General features: G+C 41.1%; 2 protein-coding genes across 7 annotated transcripts in view; one reads left to right on the top strand and one right to left on the bottom strand.

The window, feature by feature from the left end:
• Zhx3 (zinc fingers and homeoboxes 3) overlaps positions 1 to 27,325 on the bottom strand; it is a 139,860-nt gene that overhangs the window by 86,425 nt on the left and 26,110 nt on the right. The window contains exon 1 of one of the 6 annotated variants that reach the window (XM_035446893.1): positions 12,987 to 13,007. The exons of 4 other annotated variants lie outside the window; for them this stretch is intronic. The gene's annotated coding sequence lies outside the window, so the exon portion shown is untranslated. Of the gene's footprint in view, positions 1 to 4,805; positions 4,828 to 12,986; positions 13,008 to 27,325 lie in introns of those variants that run through there. One more of the 6 variants, XM_035446892.1, reaches the window with a different exon arrangement.
• Positions 666 to 1,354, top strand: LOC100771129 (glyceraldehyde-3-phosphate dehydrogenase-like). The gene is made up of 2 exons (XM_035447024.1): positions 666 to 878; positions 962 to 1,354. Exons 1-2 carry the CDS (start codon positions 666 to 668, stop codon positions 1,352 to 1,354), a joined length of 606 nt encoding a protein of 201 aa, XP_035302915.1.

Below are 27,325 nucleotides of genomic sequence, written 5' to 3'. Positions count from 1 at the left end.
AAAATAGCAGCACAATGACAAGGCACACACCCACCCAGAAGGCGACTGGCTCTGAACAGAGCACTTATTAGGACAAGGGCACCTGTAGCTTTAATTTACTTCTGAAAGAATGGTAATTCCCACTTGAGTTGAAAGAACCCAATTTGGTTACCACTCTAATCACACAAGCAGTGTCATCTGGGAGCTTCTTAAAAACAGCAATTATCTACACCCCACAATTTAACTGAGCAGTACTGACAGGAGTGGGCCCAGGTGTGTATATTTAAAAACTCTCCAGAAAATTCACTGCTATCCTAGTTTGAAAATTGATCTGTCTCTGTTCCTCTCCTTTCCAGAGACACCTGCATCTTCTCATGCAGTGCCAGCCTAGTCCATGAGATACTGTGGAAAAGGTCAGAGTGAACAGATTTGGCCCTAATGGGCACTCTGGCAAAGTGAATATTATTGCCATTGGTGACCTGATTCACTGACCTCAACTACATAGTCTACAAGTTCCAGCATGACTCTAACGCATGGCAAATTCCATAGCAGAGTCAAGGCTGAGAAAAGGAAACTTGTCATCAACCGGAAGGTCATCATCATCTTCCAGGAGCAAAGTCCAGCAACATCATATTTGGTGATGCAGGTGCCGAGTATGTTTAGAGTCTACTGGTGTCTTCATCACCATGGAGAAGGCAGGGGCCTACCTGAAGGGTGGAGCCAAAAGGCTCATCATCTCTGTCTCTTCTGCTTATGCCCCCAAATTTGAGATGGGTGTGAATCATGAGAAGTATGACAACTCACTCAAGACTGTCAGTAATGCTTTCTATACCACCACCTGCTTAACCCTGTTGGCCAAGGTCATCCATGACAACTCTGTCATTGTGGAAGGACTCATGGCCAGTCTATGCAGTCGCTGCCACCCAGGAGACTGGATGGCTCATCTGAGAAGCTATAGCATGATGGCCATGGGGCTCTCCAGGCTATCATCCTTGCATCTGCTGGTACTGCTAAGGTTGTGGGCAAGGTCATCCCAGACCTGAACAGGAAGCTCACTGACAAGGCTTGTGTTCCTACCTGCAATGTGTCTGTCATGGATCTGATATGCCACCTGGAGAAAACTGCCAAGTATGATGGCATGAAGAAGATGGTGAAGCAGGCATCACAGGAGCCACTAAAGGGTATCCTTGGCTACACTGAGGACCAGGTTGTCTCACATGACTTTAATAGTGGCATCCAACATTCTGCCTTTGATGATGGGGATGGCATGACTCTCAATGACAACTTTGTAAAGCTCAATTCCTGGTATGATGATGAATATGGTTTCAGAAACAGGGTGGTGTACCTCATGGCCTACATGGCTTCCAAGAAGTAAGAAGCCCAGGACCATCTATCCCAACAAGAGCATGAGAAGCAAAGAAAGGCCCTCAGCTGCTGAGGAGATCCTGTCTCAACTCAGTCCCCTACTGAGCATCTTCCCTAACAGTTTCCATTACTAAACCACAGAGGAGGAGAGGGACTTAGGGAGCCCCATTCTCTTGGATATCATCAGTAAAGTTCACTGAACCCCCCCAAAAAATGCTTATCTGGATCTTTATTTATAAATGTTAATAGAAGCCAAACAAACAATCAAACACTAAGAAAAACAGTAGATTAACAAGTAAGGGCTGGGGCTGGAGAGATGGCTCAGCTGTTAAAGACTAGGTTCACAACCAAAATGTGAGGGCTATTTGCACAGTGTTTGTTTAGCATACACAAAGTCCTAGATTTGATCCCCAGGACCACATAAAACTGGACATGATGATGCATACCTGTAGTCCTAGCCTTGGGAATTGATGCAAGAGTATCAGAAATTCAAGGTAATTATTCTTGGCTATATAATGAGTTCAAAGCCAGCCGGGGCTGCAAGAGATGGAAATAAGGAGGACAGGGATTTGGATTCAAGTAAGAGAGAAGGGAAACAGACATTAACACATTAGACTAGGTTTCCAAAAAGACCACTCTAGATGAAGTGTTGGATGGTAATGGAGGCTGGAATATGAGCAGAAAGAAAAGCAGATGGCTGTTGCATTGGTGCCACAGTAGGCTGCTGGCAACAGAGAGGGTTCTCCATGTGCTGGAAGCAGGAGGCATCAGCAGGCTTCTGGTGGGCTGCACATAAGGAACAGTGTTTAGGGACGGATCTCAACTTTGTGGCTTTAACTACTAAATCCAGGAAAGTCCTGTTTTACCAAAACGGAGAAGATCACAGGACAATTCTGAAGTCTTCAAAGAAATGCCCAGAAACTTCACAGTGCTTTTGCTCAGGACTGATTTTTTAGATCCTGCAAATATCAAAGGCAATCATATGATTTATCTTCTCCTTCCTACCAAGTAGCAGTCCTTAATGCTTATTTTTATGTACATTTAACACAAGAGTAATGCCCCCAGATGTCTACTAGTCTTTTAATACCTCTAATGAGGTTCATGTATCAGATATACCCTAGAATCTTAAATCCATTACACACAGTAAAGCAGGGCTAGTGGAGGTATTTAATAAAATTGGCAATGACACATGACTACTTTTCACTAATATTTCCTAAAGATTATTCTTAGCAGCTAGCAGTTGGTATGAGTATATTAAAATGTAAATGCACCTCCAAAGACATATCACAACTCCTAGATGTCACATCCGGTTGTACTGCTGTGTGTCTACATACATTCACACAGCAGTGGTTTTTATACCATGAAAATGACACATCTCTGCATCTGTCTAGTTCTGTAGAGATCCCAGAGTTAGTAATGTAGGGCTTCAGCTCTCCACTATGAAGCTGGATGTCCTGTAACATCAAGAGGATTCACCACAAAGGGCAAAGGTAAGTACCTCTTCCAAGAAGACTAGTTAATAAACACTAACAAAACATATCTATGAGTCAAAGGCATGCCTGAGGAATCACAATCTCAAATTTCTAAATTACAGTCTACTCAGACACAGCTACTCTTAGCAATAGTAAATAGAAAATCATCTTAAAAGTCTTCAGAGGACAAAGGGCCAGGAGAAAGGTCGAAACAGGAAGATTTTTACTCTCTACATAAATACATATGTTTAGATAAGTTAAGTATATGTCTGTGAATTATATGCATAACTTTAAAAGAAAAGTGTGATACAATTTAGTCTCCCTATAGCAATGAAAATTAGATATCATGTTTCAAATACAAAATATATGCTTATTGCATAATGACTTAAAAATACAGCTATTGATCAAATAATTTAAGCACTGCATTTGGTATCTATAAGGCACCAAGCAACATACCATACTAGACTCTCCTACTTTAAAGGCACTAAATGTTCTGTGTTCATCTATGCTGTTCAGTTGCTTCAGGTCTCACCTTAAAAGCCAACAGCTCCCAAAGCAGCTTCCTATCACCATAGGCCAGCCAGCTGCACACTGCATATCAGCTCTTGGATAAACCATTTCCTCCAAAGTTCTGCTTGTCCCAAACCAGAATCATCCTCTCCTTCAGAACTAATCCATCTCCTCCATTGCCCATCTCAGTGTACAAGCAATAATGAAACCTATATCTTTTCACTATCTGCAACTTCCACCAGTATTCAATACCTATCAGTTTCCCTTCCTGGGACTTTCTTTAGTATGCTGGCTATTCAGTTACATCTGTTCAAAGAAACAGCCCTTCTCACCAAGACTCCAGTCTCCAAGCTCTCTGCATTCCATTATCTACACTACTCTGGACTTCTTTCCTCCCTATTTCCCTCCACCTTCTCTTACAGTTTTTGGATTTTGCTTCAAATGGACAATGCAGCCTAGGATGGCCTGAAACTAGAAATCTTCCTGCCTCAGATACCTGATTGAGGGTGTGTGCAGGCTTGATCTTTCCTGATGGAAATCTGGTCAGTTATTTTCCTGCTACATAGTGTTCAAGCTCCCTTAATCAAAACCTCAGCATCAAATCTATAAAAGTTACCATATGAATCCAGGCTCCTTTCCACCCTTTCCAGCCTCATAGTCCACCAGTTTAATCACTACCAAGCTCTAGCTCCACCCACCCACCCACCCCCTGCAAAGTACATTCTTGCCAGATTCCTCAGGGTCCTACCACATGGTTTTTCCCCTGAGTTGTTGACACACTGCTTCCTTTATATACACTCTCACTTCTACCTTGGTGTGGTTCGCTCCTACTAGTCCTTTAGGCTTCAGCTCAGGCACTTCTTTCTCTAAACATTCCCTATTACCCCTGCTTCTCCTCCTCCAATACTGGTTTGGTTGTCCTGTTGATCTGGTAGAATCCAGTGTTCTGACCTGTAATTTACTCTTATTCTTCTCATTCACATCATTACTTAAAGCCAAAGGTCCTGTCTACTGTCCTTTTCCATGGAAAACACTTATATGAATAAACACTGCTTATACCTTTTCTTCCCATGATCACCTCATTACTGCTCAATGTAGATGGAAAAAGGGTGAGAGATAAAAGCTAGTCCTACTTCATCTTCCCTTTTATCCCCAAATTTTGCTGTGCCAAATGTTTTAAAAATTTGCAAAAATAAGCCCCCCAGAGACATCATTAATAATGTGTTCATTATAAAACTTTTTAGCTATATAAAGGGCATCCAGCCTGTTGGACTCCTTTTCCCTTAGAAAATGGGTAGAAGTGAATTATATTCTGGACATTATTACACCCTAGTGACCCATGGGCCAAGAAACTTCCAGATATGGGACTAGGGATGTAGCTCAGCTGGTAGAGTGCTTTCCTAGCATGCAGAAAGCCCTGTGTTTGACCCTCAGCACTGCACAAACCAGACGAGAACAGATTAGACTATGAGGACTTACCAAAGAAAAGGAAAAGGCTCTCTGTTCCTTCCCCTTCCAGGAACAGCCATATCTTCTCACTCAGTATCAGATTCATCCCTGAGACATGATGGTGAAGATCAGAGTGAATAAATTTGGCTGTACTGAGCATCCAGTCTCCCAGGCTGCCATCAACTCTGGCAAAATTGATATTGTTGCCATTGGTGACCCACTGACCTCAATTACATGGTCTACAAGTTCCAGTATGATTCCATACATGGCAATTTCCACAGCACAGTCAAGACTGAGATTAGGAAACTTGTCATGGAAATGCCATCTCCATCTTCCAGGAGAGAGATTTCACCAATATCAACTGGGTGATGCTGGTTCTGGGTATGCCATGGAACCTACTGGTGTCTATCATCAAGTAGGTGGGGGCCCACTTAAAGGGTGGAGCCAAAAGGGTCAGCATCTCTGCCTCTTCTGCTGATGCCCTCTGGTTTGTGATAGGTGTGAACCACAAGAAATATAACAACTCATACCAGATTGTCAGCATTGCCTCTTGTACCACCAACTGTGTAGCCCCCTGTTGTAGGATATTTTATCACACTGTGTGAAGATGTGTTGCTGTTTTACTTTGCCTGCCTAAGGCACCTGATTGATTTAATAAAGAGCTGAATGGCCAATAGCTAGGCAGGATAGAATAGCTAGGTGAGACTTCTGGGTAGAGAGAGGAACTCATGAGGATGAATATATAGACACAGGAGATGTCAGTGATATACTGAAGAGGAGAGGCAACTAACCACATGGCAGAATGTCAATTGATATAAGTGGGTTAATTTAAGTCTTAAGAGCCAGCTGGGAACAAACCTAAGCTAATTGCAAGCTTTCGTAAATAATAAGTCTCTGTGTCATTATTAGGGAGCTGGAGGTCCCAAAGAAAGTCCAACTACATCCCTGCTAAAGTTCAAGGTCATCAATAAACAGCTTTCACCATTGAAGAACTCATGACCACAGTTCATGCCATTACCATCACCCAGAAGACTGTGAGTGTCCCCTCTGAGAAACTGGCATGATTGCCTTGAGGCTGCTTAGAACTCCATCCTTACAATAACTGACTATGAATGCATCCAGAAATGAATGGGAAGTTCACTGGTATAGTCTTCTACAGTTCTATCCCTAACATGTCCACTGTGGATCTGACCCACCACCTATAGAAAACAACCAAATATAATTATATCAAGAAGGTAGTAAAGCAAACATGAGAGAATCCACTAAAGAGCATTCTGGGCTGTGACTTTAATAATGGCATTCGCTCTTCCATTTTTGATGCTTGATGCTGGAGCTAGCTCTGCCTCCAAAGACCACTTTGTCAAGCTCAATTCTTGGTGTGTCAATGAATTTGGCTACGGCTATAGGGTGGTGAACTTCATCACCACATGCTCTTGAAGGAAAAAGAAACCCTGGATTACTTACCCCAGAAAGAACATGAGAGAAAGAGGGAGGCTTTCAAAAACTATAAAGTCCCTGCCCCAACTCAGCTACCAACACACTGAACATTTCCCCTCATGATCTCTATCTCAGAACCCCAGAAGAAGGTAAAGGGTTTAGGGAGCCCCATTCTTGCACATACTATCAACAAAATTCATGTGCTCCCCAAATAAGAGAGAAGAAACTTCCAGAAGTATTTTTAAATTATTATACCCCACACTTCTTACCAAATGGGATGTTAGTGCTTTTTCTTTGAAAAAAAAAAAAAAACAGCACTGGGACACATGTTTATGTGAATGAGAAAACTTAAACTTTTCAGAACTGTTCCTTTTTAGTTTCTTGTGAGATAAAAGCTTACCAATTTGCTTAAAATACTTAGTCATTCTTTGAGTTATAAAATTGTGATACAGAGAACTGTAAATGAGACATTCACATATGTAACATGACATCATTAGTTATCTTTATATAAACTGTGAATATGTATAGAAAAAGTAAGAGCTAGCCGGGCGTTGGTGGCGCATGCCTTTAGTCCCAGCACTTGGGAGGCAGAGGCAGGTGGATCTCTGTGAGTTCGAGACCAGCCTGGTCTACAAAAGCTAGTTCCAGGACAGCCTTCAAAGCCACAGAGAAACCCTGTCTCAAAAAACAAAAAAAAAAAAGAAAGAAAATGTAAGAGTTAACTCAATCATGCAATGTCTTTTAGGTGTCACAGTTTCTATAAAGTTTTTCCATTGATATTACATATAATTAAATATTATTGAAATATATGTATAATATAGTTTTCCCTAATGGTATCTAGAAGTTCCTTGTATTTTCTTGTGGAAGTTAAAAATATAATTCCCTAAGAAATTATAGTTAAAATGTTAAAGTATTTAAAAACAAATAGCATGGTGGTGTCCCTTAGTTCCAGCACTCAAAGGTGAGGTGAGCATATCTCTGTGAGTTCCAGGCCAGCCTGGTATATACAGGGAGTTCTAGGCCAGCCAGGGCTATATAGCAAGACCCCATCTCAAAACAACAACAAAAGGAAAATAAATAAATAAAAATTGTCCAGTTATGAATCTAGAATGAGCAGGTCTGGATAAAACATTAATTTTTCTAAGCAATTCTAATAAAACCTTGATGTTTTTTGAAGCTAACACTCAGATTTTAAAGGAAATGATGCTAACATTAGTGTCAGGGTACCTGACTCCTGGATGTTGCTGTCACCAGCATCTAAAAGGTTGCTGCATAACCACAAACAAGTTGACTAACATGCCTGGGCCTTAGATTCCTCATTTAAATAGTAAAAGAGAGGAACTTATCCACTAACAAGATAATGGTTAGTAAGAAACCATCATCAAATTATTTTCCAGGGAATGCTGGGTTAATTTGGCACTTCAATAATTCTATCAAAATAAAGTCATCAAAGAAGACAGAAATAGTGTTGCAGTTAGAAGCATGAGCTCCAGGGTAAAGCCTGTCCTCCTTTTGCTCTGGCTATGCTGCCCACTAGCTATTATCACCTGCCTATGTTTCTCTTTAGCCAGTGCCACCATCAGAAAGTTATGGGGCTTTTACAATGTGAACTTTTTTGTTTATAAAACAGAGGCAGCAGTAATGCCTATCTCAGAGTTGCTGAGGACTGGGAAAGAGAATATTTATAAATGCATAGCAGTCTACCTACCACAGAGTAAAAGTTCATCAGTGTTAACTATTGGTACATGTTTTTTAGTATTAACCTTACATTGACATAGGTGTTGGGGAATATTATTTTCAGGTGTGTGGCTTTCGTTTATGCTCTATGAAGCTGTGTTACTTTGACTGTCTAAACCACTTGATGGTTTAGACTGTCTAAACCACTTTGACTGTCTAAACAACTGAATGGCCAATAGCAAGGAAGGGACAAGGATAGGCAGGGTTGACTGGCAGACAGTATAAACAGGAGAACCAAGGAAGGAATTGCAATGAGAGAACAAGGGGAGAAGGACGTCAGAGGCCAGCCACCCAGCCACCCAGCCCACCCAGCCACCCAGCCACCCAGCCACCCAGCCACCCACGGAGTAAGAAAGAAAGTAAAGTATACAGAAACAGAGAAAGATAAAAGCCCAGAGGCAAAAGGTAGTATGGATAATTTAAGAAAAGCTGGCAAGAAACAAGCCAAGCTAACGCTGGCATTCATAACTAAAAATAAGCCTCTGAGTGTGATTTACTTGGGAGCTGGGTGGCAGAACCCCAAAAAAGGCCAAAAAGCAAAAAGAGCACACACAAAAAATCAAACAATACATAGATAAGAAAAATTTACAACATCAGAATAGTAGTCACTATTTACAATGTACTTGTGTATTTGTAAAATCTTTTAAATTAAAAATGCAAAAAAGAATAAAGACCAAAAAAAGCAATAATTTCCATTACCCCAAATTAGCCACTTATAATTGAAAACTTTTGGAGAGATAGCTGTTGTCAATATGGCAGGTTGTAAAATGACTTCTTGTATCCTATTCCTTCCTTTTGCATTCATTTGTCTGCTACTTTAGGGGTTTAATAATGATCACTACATGCTAAATTTCTCAATATTTGTCCAGAGAACCTATGTCACCTATACTCTCAAATGATAGCTTGCTATCTAATAATAGTGCAGCCTGAATAATGGCTTAGATACTCAGTCAGTTCTTTTCTTCATAGAAGTGACATGTTAAATTTGCTTATGTCTTACTCTCTGTGTTAGGCAGACTTTGAGATGGTCCCTAATGATCTCTGCCTCCTGGTATTCATGCCCTTATGTAACCTCCTCTGCTGTAATGTGGGCCAAGCTTACTGACTCACTTCTAACAAATACAGCAGATGTGGTGGAATGTCATTTCCAAAACCAGGTTATAGAGAGGCTCTGGCGTCCATCTTGGGTGTTTTCTTTCCCTTTTCCTTGGATCATGCCTCCTAGAGGAAGCCAAGATGAAGTCATGAGACAACCTGGTAGATGGGTGCTTGTGTATAACTAAAGCTAACAACAACATTTAAATTTAAAAGTAGAGCAAAGCAAACACTTTTTTAAAAATTTTGATTTGAGTTTAATTTTAGAGCCTCTTATTCATGGACTTAAAATCTCCATGATGGTGGTAACTTTTACTCGGTGTCATCATCCCTTTAATCTAAAACGGTGATTGGACCATGATAGTTGCTAATTTTTTCTAAGCAATCACACAGTTTAAGCTATATGCTAATTACAAATTTACAAGACAAAAGCAACCTTAAGATTACCAAAATTTGCTGGAAGGACAACACATAGAGATTTATAGGCAAAAAATTAGCCTACAAAAGATTAGTCTTGATTCCGCCGCCACAGACTGACCTGGAACTAGGTGAGTGACTTCCTGCCCGCTCCCGACCCCAGGCCAGAACACCCCACCACCCCCATCCCCCTACTACCCCCATTCCCCCACCCCTGCCCGTGCCTGCCGGCTTGGGCCAGACACACCCAGGCAGAGAGGAGCTCCCTGCGCCACCAATCTGCTAGCACCCCATTCTTACATTCTGCCGCCGCAGACTGACCTGGAACTAGGTGAGTGAGTTCCTGCCCGCTCCTGACCCCAGGCCAGAACACCCCACCACCCCCATCCCCCCACCCCCGCCTGTGCCTGCCAGCTTGGGCCAGACACGCCCAGGCAGGGAGGAGCTCCCTGTGCCCCAAATCTGGTAGCACCCCACTCTTCCATTCCTCCGAACGACTGAGGAACTAGGAACTAGCAAGGAGACTACCAGGAGCGTCGAGATCATCTAGAGTTGTGGACATTGAGTTCCTAGCCCCCACACACCACTGGGCTACAAGAGGAGATAGAGAGAACCCACCCGCACCCACTAAAAGAAGATATGGGGAGAAGACAGAATAAGATTTCACTCAACAACAGAAAGACCAACATGACACCACCAGAATCTAGGGACTCCACTCCAGCAAGAGCTGAAAAGCCCAACACAGAGCATGAAGATGAGATGGACCTCAAAAATGATCTCAGCAAGTTGATAGAGACCTTTAAAGAGGAAACAAGAAAATCCCTTAAAGAAATAGAAGAGAAAGCAAACAAAAAATTAAATGAATTGGAGGAAAAGACAAACCAAAAAATTCAAGAAATAAATAAATCTCTTAAAGAATCTAAAGAAAGCCAAGAAAAAACATCCAAGCAAGTGAAGGAAGCTCTTGAAATAGTTCAAAGCATGAAAGCTGAAATACACACAATAAAGAAAACACATAATGAGACCATGTTGGAAATGGAAAGGTTGGATAAACGATCAGGAACTAAAGATGTAAGTATATCCAACAGGATTCAAGAGATGGAAGAGAGAATCTCAGCTACTGAAGACTCGCTAGAGGATATACATTCATCAACCAAAGAGAACCTCAAGTCCAACAAAACCCTAACACAAAATATCCAGGAAATATGGGACACCGTAAAAAGGCCAAACCTAAGAATAATAGGTGTAGAAGAAGGTGAAGAAACACTGCTCAAAGGTACAGAAAACATATTCAACAAAATCATAGAAGAAAACTTCCCCAACCTACAGAAGGATATGCCTATGAAAGTACAAGAAGCTTACAGGACACCAAACAGACTGGACCACAAAAAGAAGTCGCCCCGACACATAATAATCAAAACACCAAATCTACAGAGTAAAGAGAAAATATTAAGAGCAGCAAAGGAAAAAGGCCAAGTAACATATAAAGGCAAACCAATCAGAATCACACCCGACTTCTCAATGGAAACTCTGAGAGCCAGAAGGTCTTGGATAGATACCCTACAAGCACTAAGGAAGCATGGATGTCAACCCAGACTACTGTACCCAGCAAAACTTTCAATCACTATAGATGGAGAAAACAAGATATTGCACGACAAAAACAGATTTAAACAATACATATCAACAAATCCAGCACTACAGAAGGCTCTGGAAGGAAAATTCCAACCCAACGAACATAACTACACTCACAAAAACACTAGCAGTAGTTAATCTAATTTCACCAAACACAAAAAGAAACAGGAGGGCAAAATCCACACGCAATGATACCACCAACAATAAATCCAAAACAAAGAAGAACCAATGAACAATGGACATGAATATCCCTGAATGTCAATGGTCTTAACTTACCCATAAAAAGATATAGGCTAAAAGAATGGATACGAAGACAGAATCCATCCTTCTGCTGTTTACAAGAAACACTTCAATTTCAAAGACAGGCGATACCTCAGAGTAAAAGGATGGGAAAAAATTTTCCAATCAAATGGGCTCAAGAAACAAGCTGGGGTAGCAATCCTAATATCTAACAAATTAGACTTTAAACTGAAAGCAATCAAAAGAGATAAAGAAGGGCATTTCATACTCATCACAGGAAAAGTCCATCAAGATGAAGTCTCAATCCTGAACATCTATGCCCCTAATACGAAAGCATCCACTTTTGTAAAAGAAACATTACTAAAGCTCAAACCACACATAAAACCACACACACTTATAGTAGGAGACTTCAACACCCCCCTTACACCACTGGACAGAACTACTAGACAGAAACTTAACAAAGAAACAAAGGATCTGAAAGAAGTTATGACACAACTGGGTTTAACAGATATCTATAGAACATTCCATCCAAACACAAAAGAATATACCTTCTTCTCAGCGCCACATGGAACCTTCTCAAAAATTGACCACATAGTTGGCAGCAAAGCAAACCTCCACAGGTACAAAAGTATTGAAATAACCCCCTGTATCTTATCAGACCACCATGCATTAAAGCTAGAATTCAACAGCAATACGAATTGCAGAAAACCTACATTTGCGTGGAAAATGAATAACTCCCAATTGCACCATTCCTGGGTTGAGGAAGAAATAAAAAAAGAAATTAAAGACTTCCTAGAATTTAATGAGAATGTAGACACAACATACCCGAACTTATGGGACACCCTGAAAGCAGTGCTAAGAGGGAAGTTCATAGCACTAAGTGCTCACATGAAGAAACTGGAGGAAAGTCACATTAGAGAATTGACAGAACAACTGAAAGCTTTAGAGCAAGAGGAAGCAAACACACCAAGGAGGAGTAGACGCCAGGAAATAATCAACCTGAGAGCCGAAATCAACAAAGTAGAAACTAGGAAAACAGTACAAAGAATCAATGAAACAAAGAGTTGGTTCTTTGAGAAGATCAATAAGATAGACAAACCTCTAGCCAAACTAACCAAAAGGCAGAGAGAGAGCATGCTAATTAACAAAATCAGAAATGAAAAGGGAGATATAACAACGGACACTGAGGAAATCCAGAGAATCTTTAGGTCATACTTTGAAAACCTGTATTCCACAAAATTGGAAAATCTAAAGGAAATGGACAACTTTCTGGATAAATATCACTTACCAAAATTAAATCAAGATCAGATAAACAGTTTAAATCGAACTATAACCCCTAATGAGATAGAAGCAGTAATCAAAAGCCTCCCAACCAAAAAAAGCCCAGGGCCAGATGGCTTCACTGCAGAATTCTACCAGAAATTCAAACAAGAGCTAATTCCAGTACTCCTCAAACTGTTCCACACAATAGAAGCAGATGGGATATTGCCAAACTCTTTCTACGAGGCTACAATCACTTTGATACCCAAGCCACACAAAGATAAGACTAAGAAAGAGAACTACAGACTGATATCCCTCATGAACATCGATGCTAAAATACTCAATAAAATATTGGCCAACAGAATCCAAGAACATATCAGAAAAATCACCCACCATGATCAAGTAGGCTTCATCCCAGGGATGCAAGGATGGTTCAACATACGAAAATCCATCAATGTAATCCACTATATAAACAAACTGAAAAAGAAAAACCACATGATCATCTCACTAGATGCTGAAAAAGCCTTTGACAAAATCCAACATCCCTTCATGATAAAGATCTTGGAGAGAACAGGAATAACAGGAACATATCTAAACATGATCAACGCAATATACACCAAACCAATAGCCAACATCAAAGTAAATGGAGAGAAACTCAAAACGTTTCCTCTAAAATCAGGAACAAGACAAGGCTGTCCACTCTCTCCATATCTCTTCAATATTGTACTTGAAGTTCTGGCTATAGCAATAAGACAAGAAAAGGGGATCAAAGGGATACAAATTGGAAAGGATGAAGTAAAACTTTCACTATTTGCAGACGACATGATAGTCTACATTAGTGACCCGAAAAACTCTACCAGGGAACTCCTACGGCTGATAAACACCTTCAGCAAGGTAGCAGGATACAAAATTAACTCAAAAAAATCAGTAGCCCTACTATATACAGATGATAAATCCAATGAGAAAGAAATCAGGGAAACATCACCTTTCACAATATCCACAAGCAACATAAAATATCTTGGGGTAACACTAACCAAAAAAGTAAAAGATCTGTACAATAAGAACTTTGAGACTTTAAAGAAAGAAATTAAAGAAGATACCAGAAAATGGAAAGATCTCCCATGCTCTTGGATAGGTAGAATTAACATAGTAAAAATGGCAATCCTGCCAAAAGCAATCTACAGATTCAATGCAATCCCCATCAAAATCCCAACACAGTTTTTCACAGACATTGAAAGAACAATACTCAACTTTATATGGAAAAATAAAAAGCCCAGGATAGCCAAAACAACTCTTTACAATAAAGGATCTTCTGGAGGCATCACCATCCCCGACTTCAAGCTCTACTATAGAGCCATAGTTCTGAAAACAGCTTGGTATTGGCACAAAAATAGACTGATAGACCAATGGAATCGAATTGAAAACCCTGATATCGACCCACGCACCTATGGATACCTTATTTTTGACAAAGGTGCTAAATCTATACAATGGAAAAAAGACAGCATCTTCAACAAATGGTGCTGGTACAATTGGATTCGGACATGCAGAAAATTACAGATAGATCCATACCTGTCACCATGCACAAAACTTAAGTGCAAATGGATCAAAGATCTCAGCATAAATCCAGCCACACTGAATCTTCTAGAAGAGAAAGTGGGAACTACCCTTGAACAAATTGGCACAGGAGACCACTTCCTGAACATTACCCCAGTAGCACAGACACTGAGGTCTGCAATTAATAAATGGGACCTCCTGAAACTGAGAAGCTTCTTCAAGGCAAAGGAAACAGTCAGTAGGATAAAACGACCACCCACAGAATGGGAAAAGATCTTCACTGATCCCACATCTGACAGAGGACTGATTTCCAAAATATATAAGGAGCTCAAGAAGCTAGCCACCAAAACACCAAACAATGAAATTAAAAAGTGGGGTGCAGAACTAAATAGGGAATTCTCAACAGAGGAATCTGAAATGGCTGAAAGACACTTAACAAAGTGCTCAAAATCATTGGCCATCAGAGAAATGCAACTCAAAACAACTCTGAGATACCATCTCACGCCTGTCAGAATGGCTAAAATAAAAAATACCAATGACAATCTATGCTGGAGAGGATGTGGAGAAAAAGGAACACTCCTCCATTGCTGGTGGGAGTGCGAACTTGTAAGACCACTCTGGAAATCAGTATGGCGGTTGCTCAGAAAAATGGGAATCAGTCTACCTCAAGATCCAGCCATTCCTCTCTTGGGTATATACCCAAATAGGGCATGTACTTACAACAAGGACATTTGTTCAACCATGTTCATAGCAGCATTGTTTGTAATAGCCAGAACCTGGAAACAACCTAGATGCCCCTCTACTGAAGAATGGATTGAGAAAATGTGGCACATCTATACAATGGAGTACTACTCAGCAGAAAAAAGCAACGGAATCTTGAAATTCGCAGGCAAATGGATGGAACTAGAGGAAACCATCCTGAGTGAGGTAACCCAGTCACAAAAAGACAAACAAGGTATGTACTCACTGATATATGAATTTTAGACATAGAGCAAAAGATTACCAGTATATAATGCTCTTCACCAAAGAAACTAGGAAACATGAAGGACTCTAAGGGATAAATGGTCCCCAGGAATGGAAGTGGCATGAACTCCCGAACTAATTGGGGGCATGAGGGTGGGGGGGGGAAGGAGCTGCTACAATAAGAGCAAGAGAAGAGGAGAAGAGGAGAGGAAACGGAGGGGCAGAAACATTGAGTTGGGGGAAGAATAGAGGAAAGAGAGCAAGATGAGAGATACGATATCAGAGGGAGCCACTGTAGGCCCGAGAAGGGATCAGGAACCAGGGAGATCTCCAGAAACCTACAAGGATGACACGATCTGACAATCCAGGCAACGGTGGAGAGGATAACCTAAAAACCCTCCCCCTAAAATGAGATTGATGACTTCTCTTTATGCCATCCTAGAGCCCTCACCCAGTGGCTGATGGAAACAGAGACAGACATCCACAGATATACAATGAGCCGAAATCGGGAATTTAGTTGAAGAGAGGGAGGAATGAAGAACAAAGGGGTCTGTACCAGGTTGGAGAAACCCACAGGAACAGGTGACCTGAACAAGGGAGAGCACATCGACCCCAGATGCTGTCCAGGAGGCCTGTACAAGACTGATCCAGACCCCTGAACATGGATGTCAATAAGGAGGCCTCTGCACTCCAGGGAGCCTCTGGTAGTGGATTAGTATTTTTCCCTGGTGCAAGAAGGGACTTTGAGAGCCCATCCCATATGAAGGGTTACACTCTGGCCCTGGACACATGGGGAAGGGCCCAGGACCAGCATAGGAAGACTTGGTGGACTTTGCAGAGCCCCCGTTGAGGGCCCTACCCTGCCTGGGGAGTGGTGGGTGGATGGGGTGGGGGGTAGGCTGGGGTGGGGAGGAAGTTTGGGGGTAAGGGGAGGGAGAGGGAGAAGGGACTTGAAATAAGCTTGTTCCCTAACTAGAACTAATAAAATAAAAAATAAAAATAAAAATAAAAGATTAGTCTTAGCAGGCTAGAACAATATCTGGAAAAACTACACTGACACGGGTACAATTTGCTATAGGTACTGCCAGTCCTGTTTTGTTGTTGTTTTAAAGATAATTTTTAAATTATGTGTATGTAGGGGATGCTTGTTTAAGCAAAGCCTTGAGTTATACAACAGAAGATGTCCAATGATGTGGTAGTTTGAATGAAAATGGCCCTCACAGACTCACAGGGAGTGGCACTATTAGGAGGTATGGCCTTGTTGGAGTAGGTGTGGCCTTATTGGAGGAAGTGTGACACTGGGCATAGGCCTTAAGGTTTTAGGTGCTCAAGCCAGGTTGAATGTTATCTCTCTTCTAGCTGCCTTCATATCTGGATGTAGAACTCTCAGCTACTTCTCCAGCACCATGTCTGCCTCCTTGTCACCATGCTTCCCATTATGATGACAGACTAAATTTCTGAACTGTAAGCAAGCCCCCAATTAAATGTTTTCCTTTATAAGAGTTGCTATGGCCATGGCTCTCTTCACTGCAACGTAACACTAAGAAAGATGCCCTAGAGCTCGAGTTACAGGCAGTTTTGAGCTGCCCAATGTGGGTGCTGGGAAGCAAATTCAGGTCTTCTGCCAGAGCAGTGCCCACTCTTAACCACTGAACTGTCTCCAGCCCCTACCAGTCTCACCTTTATATTATCTCCCATGACCCCCTTAGTCTATGCCTAAATATTCTCTATTATTAGAAACGTTAGAAAATAGGCCAAGAGCATTTTGGCACTAGAACTGTAGCTTTTAAAGTACTTGTAAAGTTCTTTGAATCTCAGGGCTCTGCAATATTTTTTTTATTTGGGGTATATATTTTACAATTATTTAAACCCTTAAAAGAAATCAGAGCATTTTTAGACAGGTTAATGAATGTATACTAGGAAATATTCCCGAACATATAACCATTTTCAATCATCACTACATCACTGTTTAATGATAATCTAATTCCAGTTGTATCATCCAATGTCAAGTCCATGGATGACTGGCTCCAAACTCAATGTCAGCCCAACAGAGAGGAAATAAAGATACACCTTGTTTCACTTCAAATTTGTAAGGAGCTGGTTATATCATGGCACTGTTCACAGAGTGGTATCTCCCATTTGTCCACAAAAGAGGTCTCTGTCTTCCTTGGGTAGAGGAAGTTTGGATATGTCTACCAAATGTTCTAAAATTTGCCTTTTTCCTTTCAACAGTTTAATCAATGATAGTTAAGACTGTCCAATTTCTTAAACAATCCAATGAGCTCATGAAAGCTTTCTGCACTTCAGGTGTAAATGCCACAGAGAAATGACCCTATCTTATTTGTGCACTTCATTTCAAGTACCTATCAGCAAGCTGACAAAAAAGAAGCAATTAAAAAACCTGAGTAAAAAGATAAATAATTTTATTTATGTAGAAATTTATTTCCATCCTATTTGCAACTGTAACAAAAAAGATAATTATAGAGTAAAACCTAATAGTAAGTCCAAAGATATTTTGAGCAATACTGGGCCAATATGAATTAAATAAGAGGTTTTCAAAATGGCCCACTAGAAAAGAAAACACACCTTTGTTTGACAAAGTTCTGTTATAGTCTTTAAAAATCTGCTTAATCAGACACCCGCAGCTAAACACTGAGCTGAACTCTTGAATCCAGTTGCAGAGAGGGAGAAATGATTAGCAAAGGGGTCAAGACCAGGCTGGAGAAACCCACAGAAACAGCTGACCTAAACAAGAGGTTGCTCATGGACCCAGACTGATAGCTGGGAAACCAGCATAGGACTTTTCCAGAACCCCTGAATGAGGAGGTCAGTTTGGAGGTCTGGACAATTTATGGGGCCACTGGTAGTGGATCAGTATTTACCCCCCAGTACACAAATGTCTCAGCCTGGACACACTGGGGAGGGTCTAGGCCCTGCTCCAAATGATATGACAGACTTTGAAAAAAAAATCCCCCATGGAAGGCCTCACCCTTCCTGGGGGGCAGAAAGGGGATGTGATAGGGGGTCAGTGGGGGGCAGGGGAAGAGGGGAGGAAAAGGGAACTGGGATTGACATGTAAAAGAAGCTTGTTTCTAATTTAAATTAAGAAAAAGAAAAAAAATCTGCTTAATCATGCTAGGTGGTTGGTGGCACATGCCTTTTATCCCAGCAGAGGCAGTTGCAGGAAGAGCTCTCTGAATTTGAGACCAGCCTAGTCTACAGAGTTCCAGGACAGCCAGGACTGTTACACAGAGAAACCCCATCTCAAAAAACAAAACAAAACAAAATCTACTTAATGTATAATCACAACTTTAAATGTTATTAAAAGACATTAAAACTTCAGTAACTCTACAGCTAGACATGGTGGTATATACACCTGTAGTTATGGTCCAGGAGTCGAGAACACCATCAGCAAGACAATAAGACCCAATCTGAAATGCCAAAAGTAACCTATATATCTATAATGACCAAAACAAACCTATATATCTACAAAGAAGTAACATATGAGAATCAGTTTGCTTTGCTAATTCTGACTGCATGCCAGATGTCATTTTTGGAATCAATAGTCTATAAAGCCAAATGCTATGTTTTCTAAGTTGGATGAAAAGAGAAAGAGAAAGGTGAAGGACTCTCTCTACCTTAGGTTACACAGCCACTATACACAGCAGCAGAGCAGGAATTTTAAGCCAGGCTATTGCTCTTATCTGCTTGGCTACACTAACAAAGCCAAAATTTCTCCAATTACTAAGTCTCCATGGTAGGAGGTCTAAGTGAATGTGTAGAAAAATGGCCACAGGCTCTCAATAAATATTACCCTTCTTTAGTCTCTTCTAGCATATTCTCCACCTGGAGGTCTCCCTCCTGGCTTTTGTATCAACATCCTCTAAAGTTGATGTGTGACATGAAAAATAAAAGACCCAGAGACTGATATTGGGGTTCGAATTTCAAGCTTATGTTCAGAAAAGCAAAGCAGCTGGCCACTAGCTTCTTACATCTACCTTAGGCTAAATGAGCTTATCCTCCATGAGCTCTCACCAAGCCTCAGACTGTTAACCTCTCCTCAGCGTGGCTGGAGAATGAATGCCTGAACTTTGCCCCTGTCTTTTATACCCCTCTAGTACTGGCATTAAAGGTGTAAGCTATAATTCTCTTTTAGACTGATTCAATCTTGTGTAGATCTGGGTGGCCTTGGACTCACAGAGAGCCATCTACCATTTATCCTGAGTCCTAGGATTAAAGGTGAGTACCACCACCTCCTAGCTTCTGGCTGTCGGCATTATAGGTGTGTGTCACCACAGCCTAAGGCTATAGCTTGAGGCTGACTTTGCTTTTCTGAATTCTCAGTCAAACTTTAATAAACCACAAATAATATGTCACTACATTGAAGTCTGAGGAACTGAGAACTACCTCACAAAGAAGAATTTTCTAAGGCAATTAGACAATTCATTAATCAAATCACAATAAATTGAACAAAATAAATAGATGTAATAAATAGGTCTGCATCTTAGCATAGTAATTGTTCTTTGAAATAATTTTAAAAATTACCGGTAGGCCTGGTGTTGGTGGCACATGCCTTTAATCCCAGCACTTGGGTGGCAGAGACAGGCAGATCTCTGTGAGTTCGAGGCCAGCCTGGTCTCCAGAGCGAGTGCCAGGATAGGCTCCAAAGCTACACAGAGAAACCCTGTCTCAAAGAACCAAAAAAAAAAAAATTACTGGTAGAGATGGCGATGTAAGTCAATAACAGACTTAGGGCTTAGAATACACAAGGTTCTCTGCTCCATCTACACACACACACACACACACACACACACACACACACGTAATAAATACACTGTCATTTACCTTATACAGAAAACACTTTTCTCTCAAGCTAAAAGAGTTAAAAATTAGAGAAAAAAAAAGGACATCAGTGCTTCTGACCTCTTACCCTGTGTTCTAAAGAAATCACTTGGCTAATCTCAAAGGCCGCCACCTGTATGCGTATCTTTTCAGTTCAGGAATGTTATTTCAACAATGAATCCATTTTATACAAATTCCAATAATGTAAAAAAAAACCTGAAAGCTATTAACATTTCTTATAAAAGAATTTTATCAGTAACAGCATGCTTCATAGTCAAAGGTTTTAAAGCTATCTGTTTAAGCTAGGAATATAGCTCAGTGGTAGAGTGCTTGTCTGTCATGTTCAAGGTCCTGAATTCAGTTCTCAGTACCACATAAACAATGCTTTTAGTCTTTTTAGTAACCTTCTAGTGTATGAAAATATTCCCAAAACTCAAAAACAAAACAGAACTGATGGGGAGGTCCTGCTGTGTAAATGTTTGTCTTATTGGTTGATAAAGTACCGTTGGCCAATAGGGAAGCAAGTTAGGCAGGACTAGGAGTCTCGGAGGATTCTGGGAAATGTAGTAAAGTGACATAGCAGGCAGACTCAGAATATAAGCAGGGACAAGCAGGAAACTGCTCTCTTCCTCCCCCTCTCTTCTCTGTGGAACCGCCATGTGATTGAGAACGGATACACATGTCCGGTATCCTCCATAAAATAATCTTTATAAAATATATACATTAATGCTTATGGTTGATAATTAAGACTGAGCTAGCAAGTAAGAAATCTTAGTCATTAGCCAGCAGTATTATACCTAATATTAATCTGTGTGTTATTTTGGTTGCCCACGTGGTAGCCGGGCACGGGCGGCTCAGCCGAAAGAGTTATTGTTACAAAATGGTGTTAGGACGCGGTTTTACAAACTTCCACATTAAAAACCTCACAAAAGCTTAAAAAGGGATTTTAGAAGCAAAAGAACAGAGACAAGCACAACTTCTTGGTAGCAGCATTTTCATGGGTGGTCTCTGTTTTGCTAGAGACGGAAGTTTCCTGACTCAGCATAAGTGGAAAAAATGCAGGGCTCTTGCTAACAATTCAGAGGAGTGTATTAAGCAGCTGGCTCTCCAAGCTGGCAGCCTGTTGCTTGATGGCAACATAGATGAATGCAGTGAGCACAGCTCTCAGTCCTGGCAGTAAACATACTCCTGCCATCTTGGAAAGACAGTGGCTAAAACAGCCATGGCTTTAATTTTAGCAGTGTTGTTTAGCAGAAAAAGGTAAAAATTTACAGTAAAGACAGAGTCAGATGAAGAAAAACCTCTAAAAGTTTACAGTGTGTTTAAAAATATGTAGGCTTTTAAGAGGAAAGAAACAGGATAAAGTAGGAGGGAAGGAAGGAAGGAAGGAAGGAAGGAAGGAAGGAAGGAAGGAAGGAAGGAAAGAAGGAAGGAAGGAAAAAGCCATGGGTGGTGGTGCACGTTGGTAGGATTTGTTGAAGGAAGCAGAGGCAGGCGATTTTTCCACAAAGAAGACAGGAGGAAGAAGAGAGTGATTTCTTGCTTGTCCCTGCTTATTTTCTGAGTCTGCCTGCTATGTCACTTCCTGCCTGGATCGCAAGACTTCTCTTTACTACATTTCCCAGAATCCTCCTCGACTCCTAGTCCTGCCTAACTTGCTCCCTATTGGCCAACAGTACTTTATTTATCAACCAATAAGACAAACATATACACAGAAGGACTCCCCCATCACAGAACCCCAAAACAGCATACATGGATGCTTTATCAAATGTCCAAATGACAAGCAACTTGAAAGGATACTGAATATGTTGGACATGAGAGCTATTCTGCTATCCAAACGATCCTGAACAGAGAGGTGGACAGCTCTTAAAAGGTAGAGAAAGAGCATTCATCTTATTTTCTTTATCTAGTGAGCATCAGAAAGAATCTTCTGAGGACTTGGATAGGAACTGCATAGCCATCCAAACTGACAGATTTGTACTCAGGAGCCATTTTACCCCAAAACTCCACCTTGCTACACAAAGTAAGATCCAGGAGACCCATAATATCAGCTTAACCTTAGAGAGAATTTGTTACAGAGGTGTAATCTCAGGCTGTACTCAGATTTACTGAATCAGAACCTACATTGCAATTAAATTCTGAAAAGCATGGAATTTGAATGGAGTCTTCCACAATGTTCCTTTTGGGACTTCCCTAAGGCTGAGGATACAGAGTGAAGAGCCCATCAAACCCCAAGTGACACTAAAGTAGAAGGAGCCAAAGTACACAAGTATTGTAAAATGCCAGATTTGACAGCAGCTTATATAGAAAGACATAAGCAGCCAGGGATTTCTCAACAAAACAAAGTAACAATGCACACCTGAATGTACTACTGTAAATTACACCACTTCCAGGAAATCTGGCCATGTATGTTATAGTGACTAATAGCCAACAATGGCTATAGACAACAAGGAGGAATAGACATGGGGATCAAGAGAGTCTATCATGAGGAATAAGTGACTTAGAAGACATTAAGCTGCAGAAGAGCTATGTGAAATCTGTAGTACTATTCACACATTTCAGGACTGTCTCATGACATTTCATTCTGCAAATGTGTTTTTGAGCATCTGCTATGTGCTGGGCATTAGGCCCAGAATAAGGATACAGAGATTCAAAACCAAACTACTCTGATTTTTTGAAGGTTTCTGTGTAGTGAAAAAAATTTGACTGTTACTCTGGAAAAGAGAATTCTAACCAGTCAAAAGACATTCAAGGACGCCCGGTCTGTCTAGGTTATAGCTTTTACAGGACTGAACAGACAAAAGTGCCTGGCTTCCCAAGACTGGGAGGAATGGCTAAGGGTGGAAAAAACCCACAGTCCAGGGCACAGTGTAGGGGACTAGTATGCCAAGGTTAGTATTCAAGGTGTATAAGACAACTGAGGATAATACCATTACTCTAATATAACAGTCATTAAGAACTGTTGCGTTCAATTTAGCCCAGAACAATGTTTTTAACTTAACAATATCTCAGATTATCAGATAGATTTTGTATGTAAATGTTAATGATGTTAAATTTCCCTTTAGCAATCATTTTTAAAACCTAAGTCTTAATAAAAACTCCACATTAACATTTTTTTGGAGGGGTTCGGTTTTTCAAGACAGGGTTTCTCTGTGTAGCTTTGGGCTTGTCCTAGAACTCATTTAGTTATTTTCAAGCGTATTAGGGTATTTTCTTTTTATTTAAAATTTCCTTTCAGGGATCTGGGGAGATGATTGAGTGGATGACCATTTGATGCTCTTGCAGAGGACCCAAGTTCTGGTCCAGCATTCACATGGTAGCACACAACCATCTACAACTCCAGATCCAGGGGATCTCACTCCCTCTTCTGACCTTCAAGGGCACCAAGCATGCACAAACATACATACAGGCACATATGTACATATAGAAAAAAATCTTTAAAATTATTTTAATTTTTAATGCGTGTGGGAATTTTAACTCAGGTCTTCATGCTTGCCACCAAGCATTCTTACTCTCTTCAGCCAGCTCCCCAGCAACTTACTTAAAATTTCCATGTCATTGTTGCTTTTCTTATTTTTTAAGATTTACTTTTACTTTATGTGTATGGTGTTTTGACTGCATGTATATCTGTGACCTGCATGTGTACAGTGCCTGTGGAGATCAGAAAGTGCTCCTGAACTAGAGTTATAGACTGTTGTTAGCTACCATGTGAGTTCTGGGAACCAAAACTGAATTCTCTGCAAGAACAGCAAGTGCCCCTAACCACTTAGACATCTTTCTAGCCCCCACTGTTGACTTTCAATACATACTTTTTTAATAAAAAATTCAAGAAGCAAAATAAGAATAACTCATTACTAAGTATAATAATTTTCATTAATAAGAAATAAAATAGCAGCAGTGATGTAACTGATCTTTATATTTTATTGGGCCTTTGTCCCTTACAAAGCTCTTAAAATAGGCTGGGAGATTGTGTAGCAATTAAGAGCACACACTCCACTGCTGTTCCAAAGGACCCAAGTTCTATTCCTAGCAACCACATATAAGCTAACAACCATCTGTAACTCCAGTTCCAGAGGACCTGATGTCCTCTTCTGGCCTCCATGGGCACTACAAGAATGTGGTGCACAGAAATACATGCAGACAAAACATAAAAGAATTTTAAGTAAATAAATATTTTAAAGCTCTTTAAGTTTATAAGCAAGTAAAAGGTAAAAATAATGGCATTCATGTTGTTAGAAGAGGAGTAAGAGAAAGAGGAAAAGGAAGAAAAGAGGAAGGGGTTAGCTCAAGCATTTTGTGGGAAGTAAAAAGGACTTTGTTCGGCAACCGCCCATGAACTCTGAGTAAAAGCAAAACCAAATTTCTGGATTCTATTTTGCTTTTCACCTTATTTGATCTTGCTTAACATCATTCATGCCAAGTTGAGTTTTTTTCCCTCTCCTTTTTCCTTGCCCACAGTTAACAGACTTGGAGGTAAGGGGGGGGGGGACACAGCAGCTCTATTACGGTTCCCTGCCCCCTGGCAATGCCTTGAAATAGAGCTTTCTGGGATGGGGTAAACAGCACCCATCAACACCAGAATCACAGGGACTGGCTGAGACTCAGGACCAAGGTACCTGGGTTCAAATTTTCTACATTTGTAACAAGAAAACAGCATAAGTACCCTAAAAGATGAAGTCATTAAAAAGTCCCTAGTGTGTTGTATGCTCAAGAAATGTTCATCTTATCCTTTTATCCAAAAGCACACATATATCCCACTGATGTAAAACTTCATGAGTTCTTACACCTCATATTATCCATGAGTCTTCCCCTATCCTGCTCCCTAATCTTCTCAGGTTAGGTCTTGGAGATCAGACCTTGGACCCCAATTGATTGCTAATGCTAAGTCCCAGAAAAAGACAAAGAGGAGGAAGTAAGGGATGAGGCTAGGGGAATTCACTGCATTTGGTCTTTGAGGATCCTCCCAAACAACCCTCCTCCAAACAAAAATCTCTTCTGGCTTCTTAAAAGCACTTTCATCCATCTGCCTTTTCAGGTGAGGTAATAACAGCTCCTCCATTACATAACCTGAAGTTGCCATAATATCCCTACGGTTTCCTCTACAGGCAACCTACACCTCCTCTTTAAGTTACCTCTCCGGGGAATGAAGAGCAAAGAGGTCAGGACCAGGCTGGTGAAACCCACAGAAACAGCTGGCCTGAACAAGGGTGAGCACATGGACCCCAGACTGATGTCTGGGAGGCCAGCACGGGACTGATCCAGACCCCTGAATGTGGATGTCAATGAGGAGGCCTCAGCACTCTATGGGGCCCTTGGTAGTGGATCAGTATTTTTCCCTGGCATAAGAAGGGACTTTGGGAGCCCATCCCACATGGAGGGATGCTCTCAGCCTGGACACATGGGGAAGGGCCTAGGCCATGCCCAGGATGATATGACAGACTTTGGGGAACCCCCATGGAGGGCCTTACCCTCCCTGGGGAGCAGAGGGGGGGATGAGGTGGGGGGCGGTGGGCGGCTGGGGTGAGGGGGGAGGGGGGGTGCGAATGGGACCGGGAGAGGGAGAAGGGATTGACATGTGAAACAAGCTTGTTTCTAATTTGAACTAATAAAAAATAATCAAAAAAAAGTTACCGCTCCTGGAATTATCCCGAGATAATGTTGAGAATGCCAACATTTCTTTTCAAGATACCAATAAAATCCCATGCACAGCACTCCATTTGATGTCAAGGGGAATAAGCACTTGTCCTAGTTTTGTTCTATGCCTCTACAATACATCAGATTTTGTCTGGTTTAAGATGGGCTTATAAATCCTGGAGTGACTCTAGTCACTCAGGACTGAGAAACAGAGATTTGACCTCTTTTAACTGAATCTTGAGACATAGCACACCATGGGCCTCAACTCTGTCAGCACCCACCATATGCATGCTACTCCTCTAGATGGCCTGGTATGTTGACAAGAATCAGCCAATATTTTTAAAAGGTGACATTCCAATGAAGAAGATCAGAAAACTAAACACTGTAAGAAGCACAAGAGAATGAAAGGTGTGAAAGAAGTAGTGGAGAGGCAGACTGAGAGCTTGTTGCCTATAATTCATGGAGGAGTCTCACCTTTCTAAGCCTCTATTTTTTTTCCTTACTAAAATGAAGTCAGTAACATTATACCTGAATGATATTATTATTAACATGGGGCTGCTTCATGGTACTAATAATAGCTGTAACAAACTGGTTCTTGTCATCAGACTCAAGTGATATGTGTAAATGAACTCTAGCTGGAAATCAAATTCTATAGCTTTACTGGCATTTTCCCCTCACTCCCAAATTTTTTTTTTGCAGACTTTTTTTTTATTTGAATTAGAAACAAGATTTTTTTACATGTCAATCCCAGTTTCCTCTCCCTCCCCTCCTCCCCTACCACCCTTCCCCACTAAAACCATACCTATCACATTTCCTTTCTGCTCCCAAGGTAGGGTGAGGCCTTCCATGGGGGGGGGGCATCAGAGTCTATCGTATCCTTTGGGATAGGGCCTAGGCCCACCCCTGTGTGTCTTGGCTTAGGGAGTATTCCTCTATGCGGAAAGTCCACATCTATGCTAGGGATAAGTACTGAACTACTACAGGAGGTCCCATAGATTTCCAAGGTTTCCTCACTGAAACCCATGTTCCTGGGGTTTGGATCAGTCCCATGCTGGTATCCCAGCTATCAGTCTGGGGACCAAGATCTCCCCTATGTTCAGGTCAGCTGTTTCTATGGGTTTCACCAGCCTGGTCTGGACCCCTTTGCTCATCACTCGCCCTTCTCTGCAACTGGATTCCAGTTCAGTTCAGTGATTAGTTGTGGGTGTATGCTTCTACTTCCACCAGCTGCTGGATGAGGGCTATCAGGTGGCATATAAGTCATCGATCTCATTATCAGGGGAGGGCATTTAAGGTAGCCTCTCCTCTGTTGCTTAGATTGTTAGCCCTCATTTCCAAATTTTAAAACATTTACTTTCCTTTAGAAGTAAGTATACTACAAGATTACCAAATATAATAAAACACAACAGGAAACGTGCCAGTTAAAACTTCTGAGATAAAAATATTCCTGGTCTGCAAGATGCCTGAGCAGATAAGACACTTGTCATCAAGCCTTGTGACTTGAGTTCTATCCCAGAACCCACATGCAGGAAGAAGACCAACTCCTCCAAATTATCCCCAGGTCTCTGCATATGTGCCATAACATGTGCACATGCACAAAATAAATGTAATTTAAAAATTCTCTAAGTAAACATTTGGAAATCTATACTGGCAGAAGTTCCATGAGGTTGGGTTTCAGAGAATAAGAAGTCAGCAAGTGATTAAGAGAGCAGAAAAATCTATTAAAATTTTGGGACATA

This window comes from Cricetulus griseus, chromosome 6 (genome assembly GCF_003668045.3).
Source record: "Cricetulus griseus strain 17A/GY chromosome 6, alternate assembly CriGri-PICRH-1.0, whole genome shotgun sequence".
Taxonomy (NCBI): domain Eukaryota; kingdom Metazoa; phylum Chordata; class Mammalia; order Rodentia; family Cricetidae; genus Cricetulus; species Cricetulus griseus.
Note: the sequence above shows the minus strand (reverse complement) of the source record. Positions and strands in the feature narration are given on the sequence as shown.

What these genes read in the sequence shown, in the direction of transcription:
- LOC100771129 (XM_035447024.1), top strand. Translation starts at nt 666, where the DNA reads ATGGAGAAGGCAGGGGCCTACCTGAAGGGTGGAGCCAAAAGGCTCATC. An exon ending in TCATTGTGGAAGGACTCATG is followed by an intron (nt 879 to 961) that starts GCCAGTCTATGC and finishes GGGGCTCTCCAG; the next exon opens with GCTATCATCCTTGCATCTGC.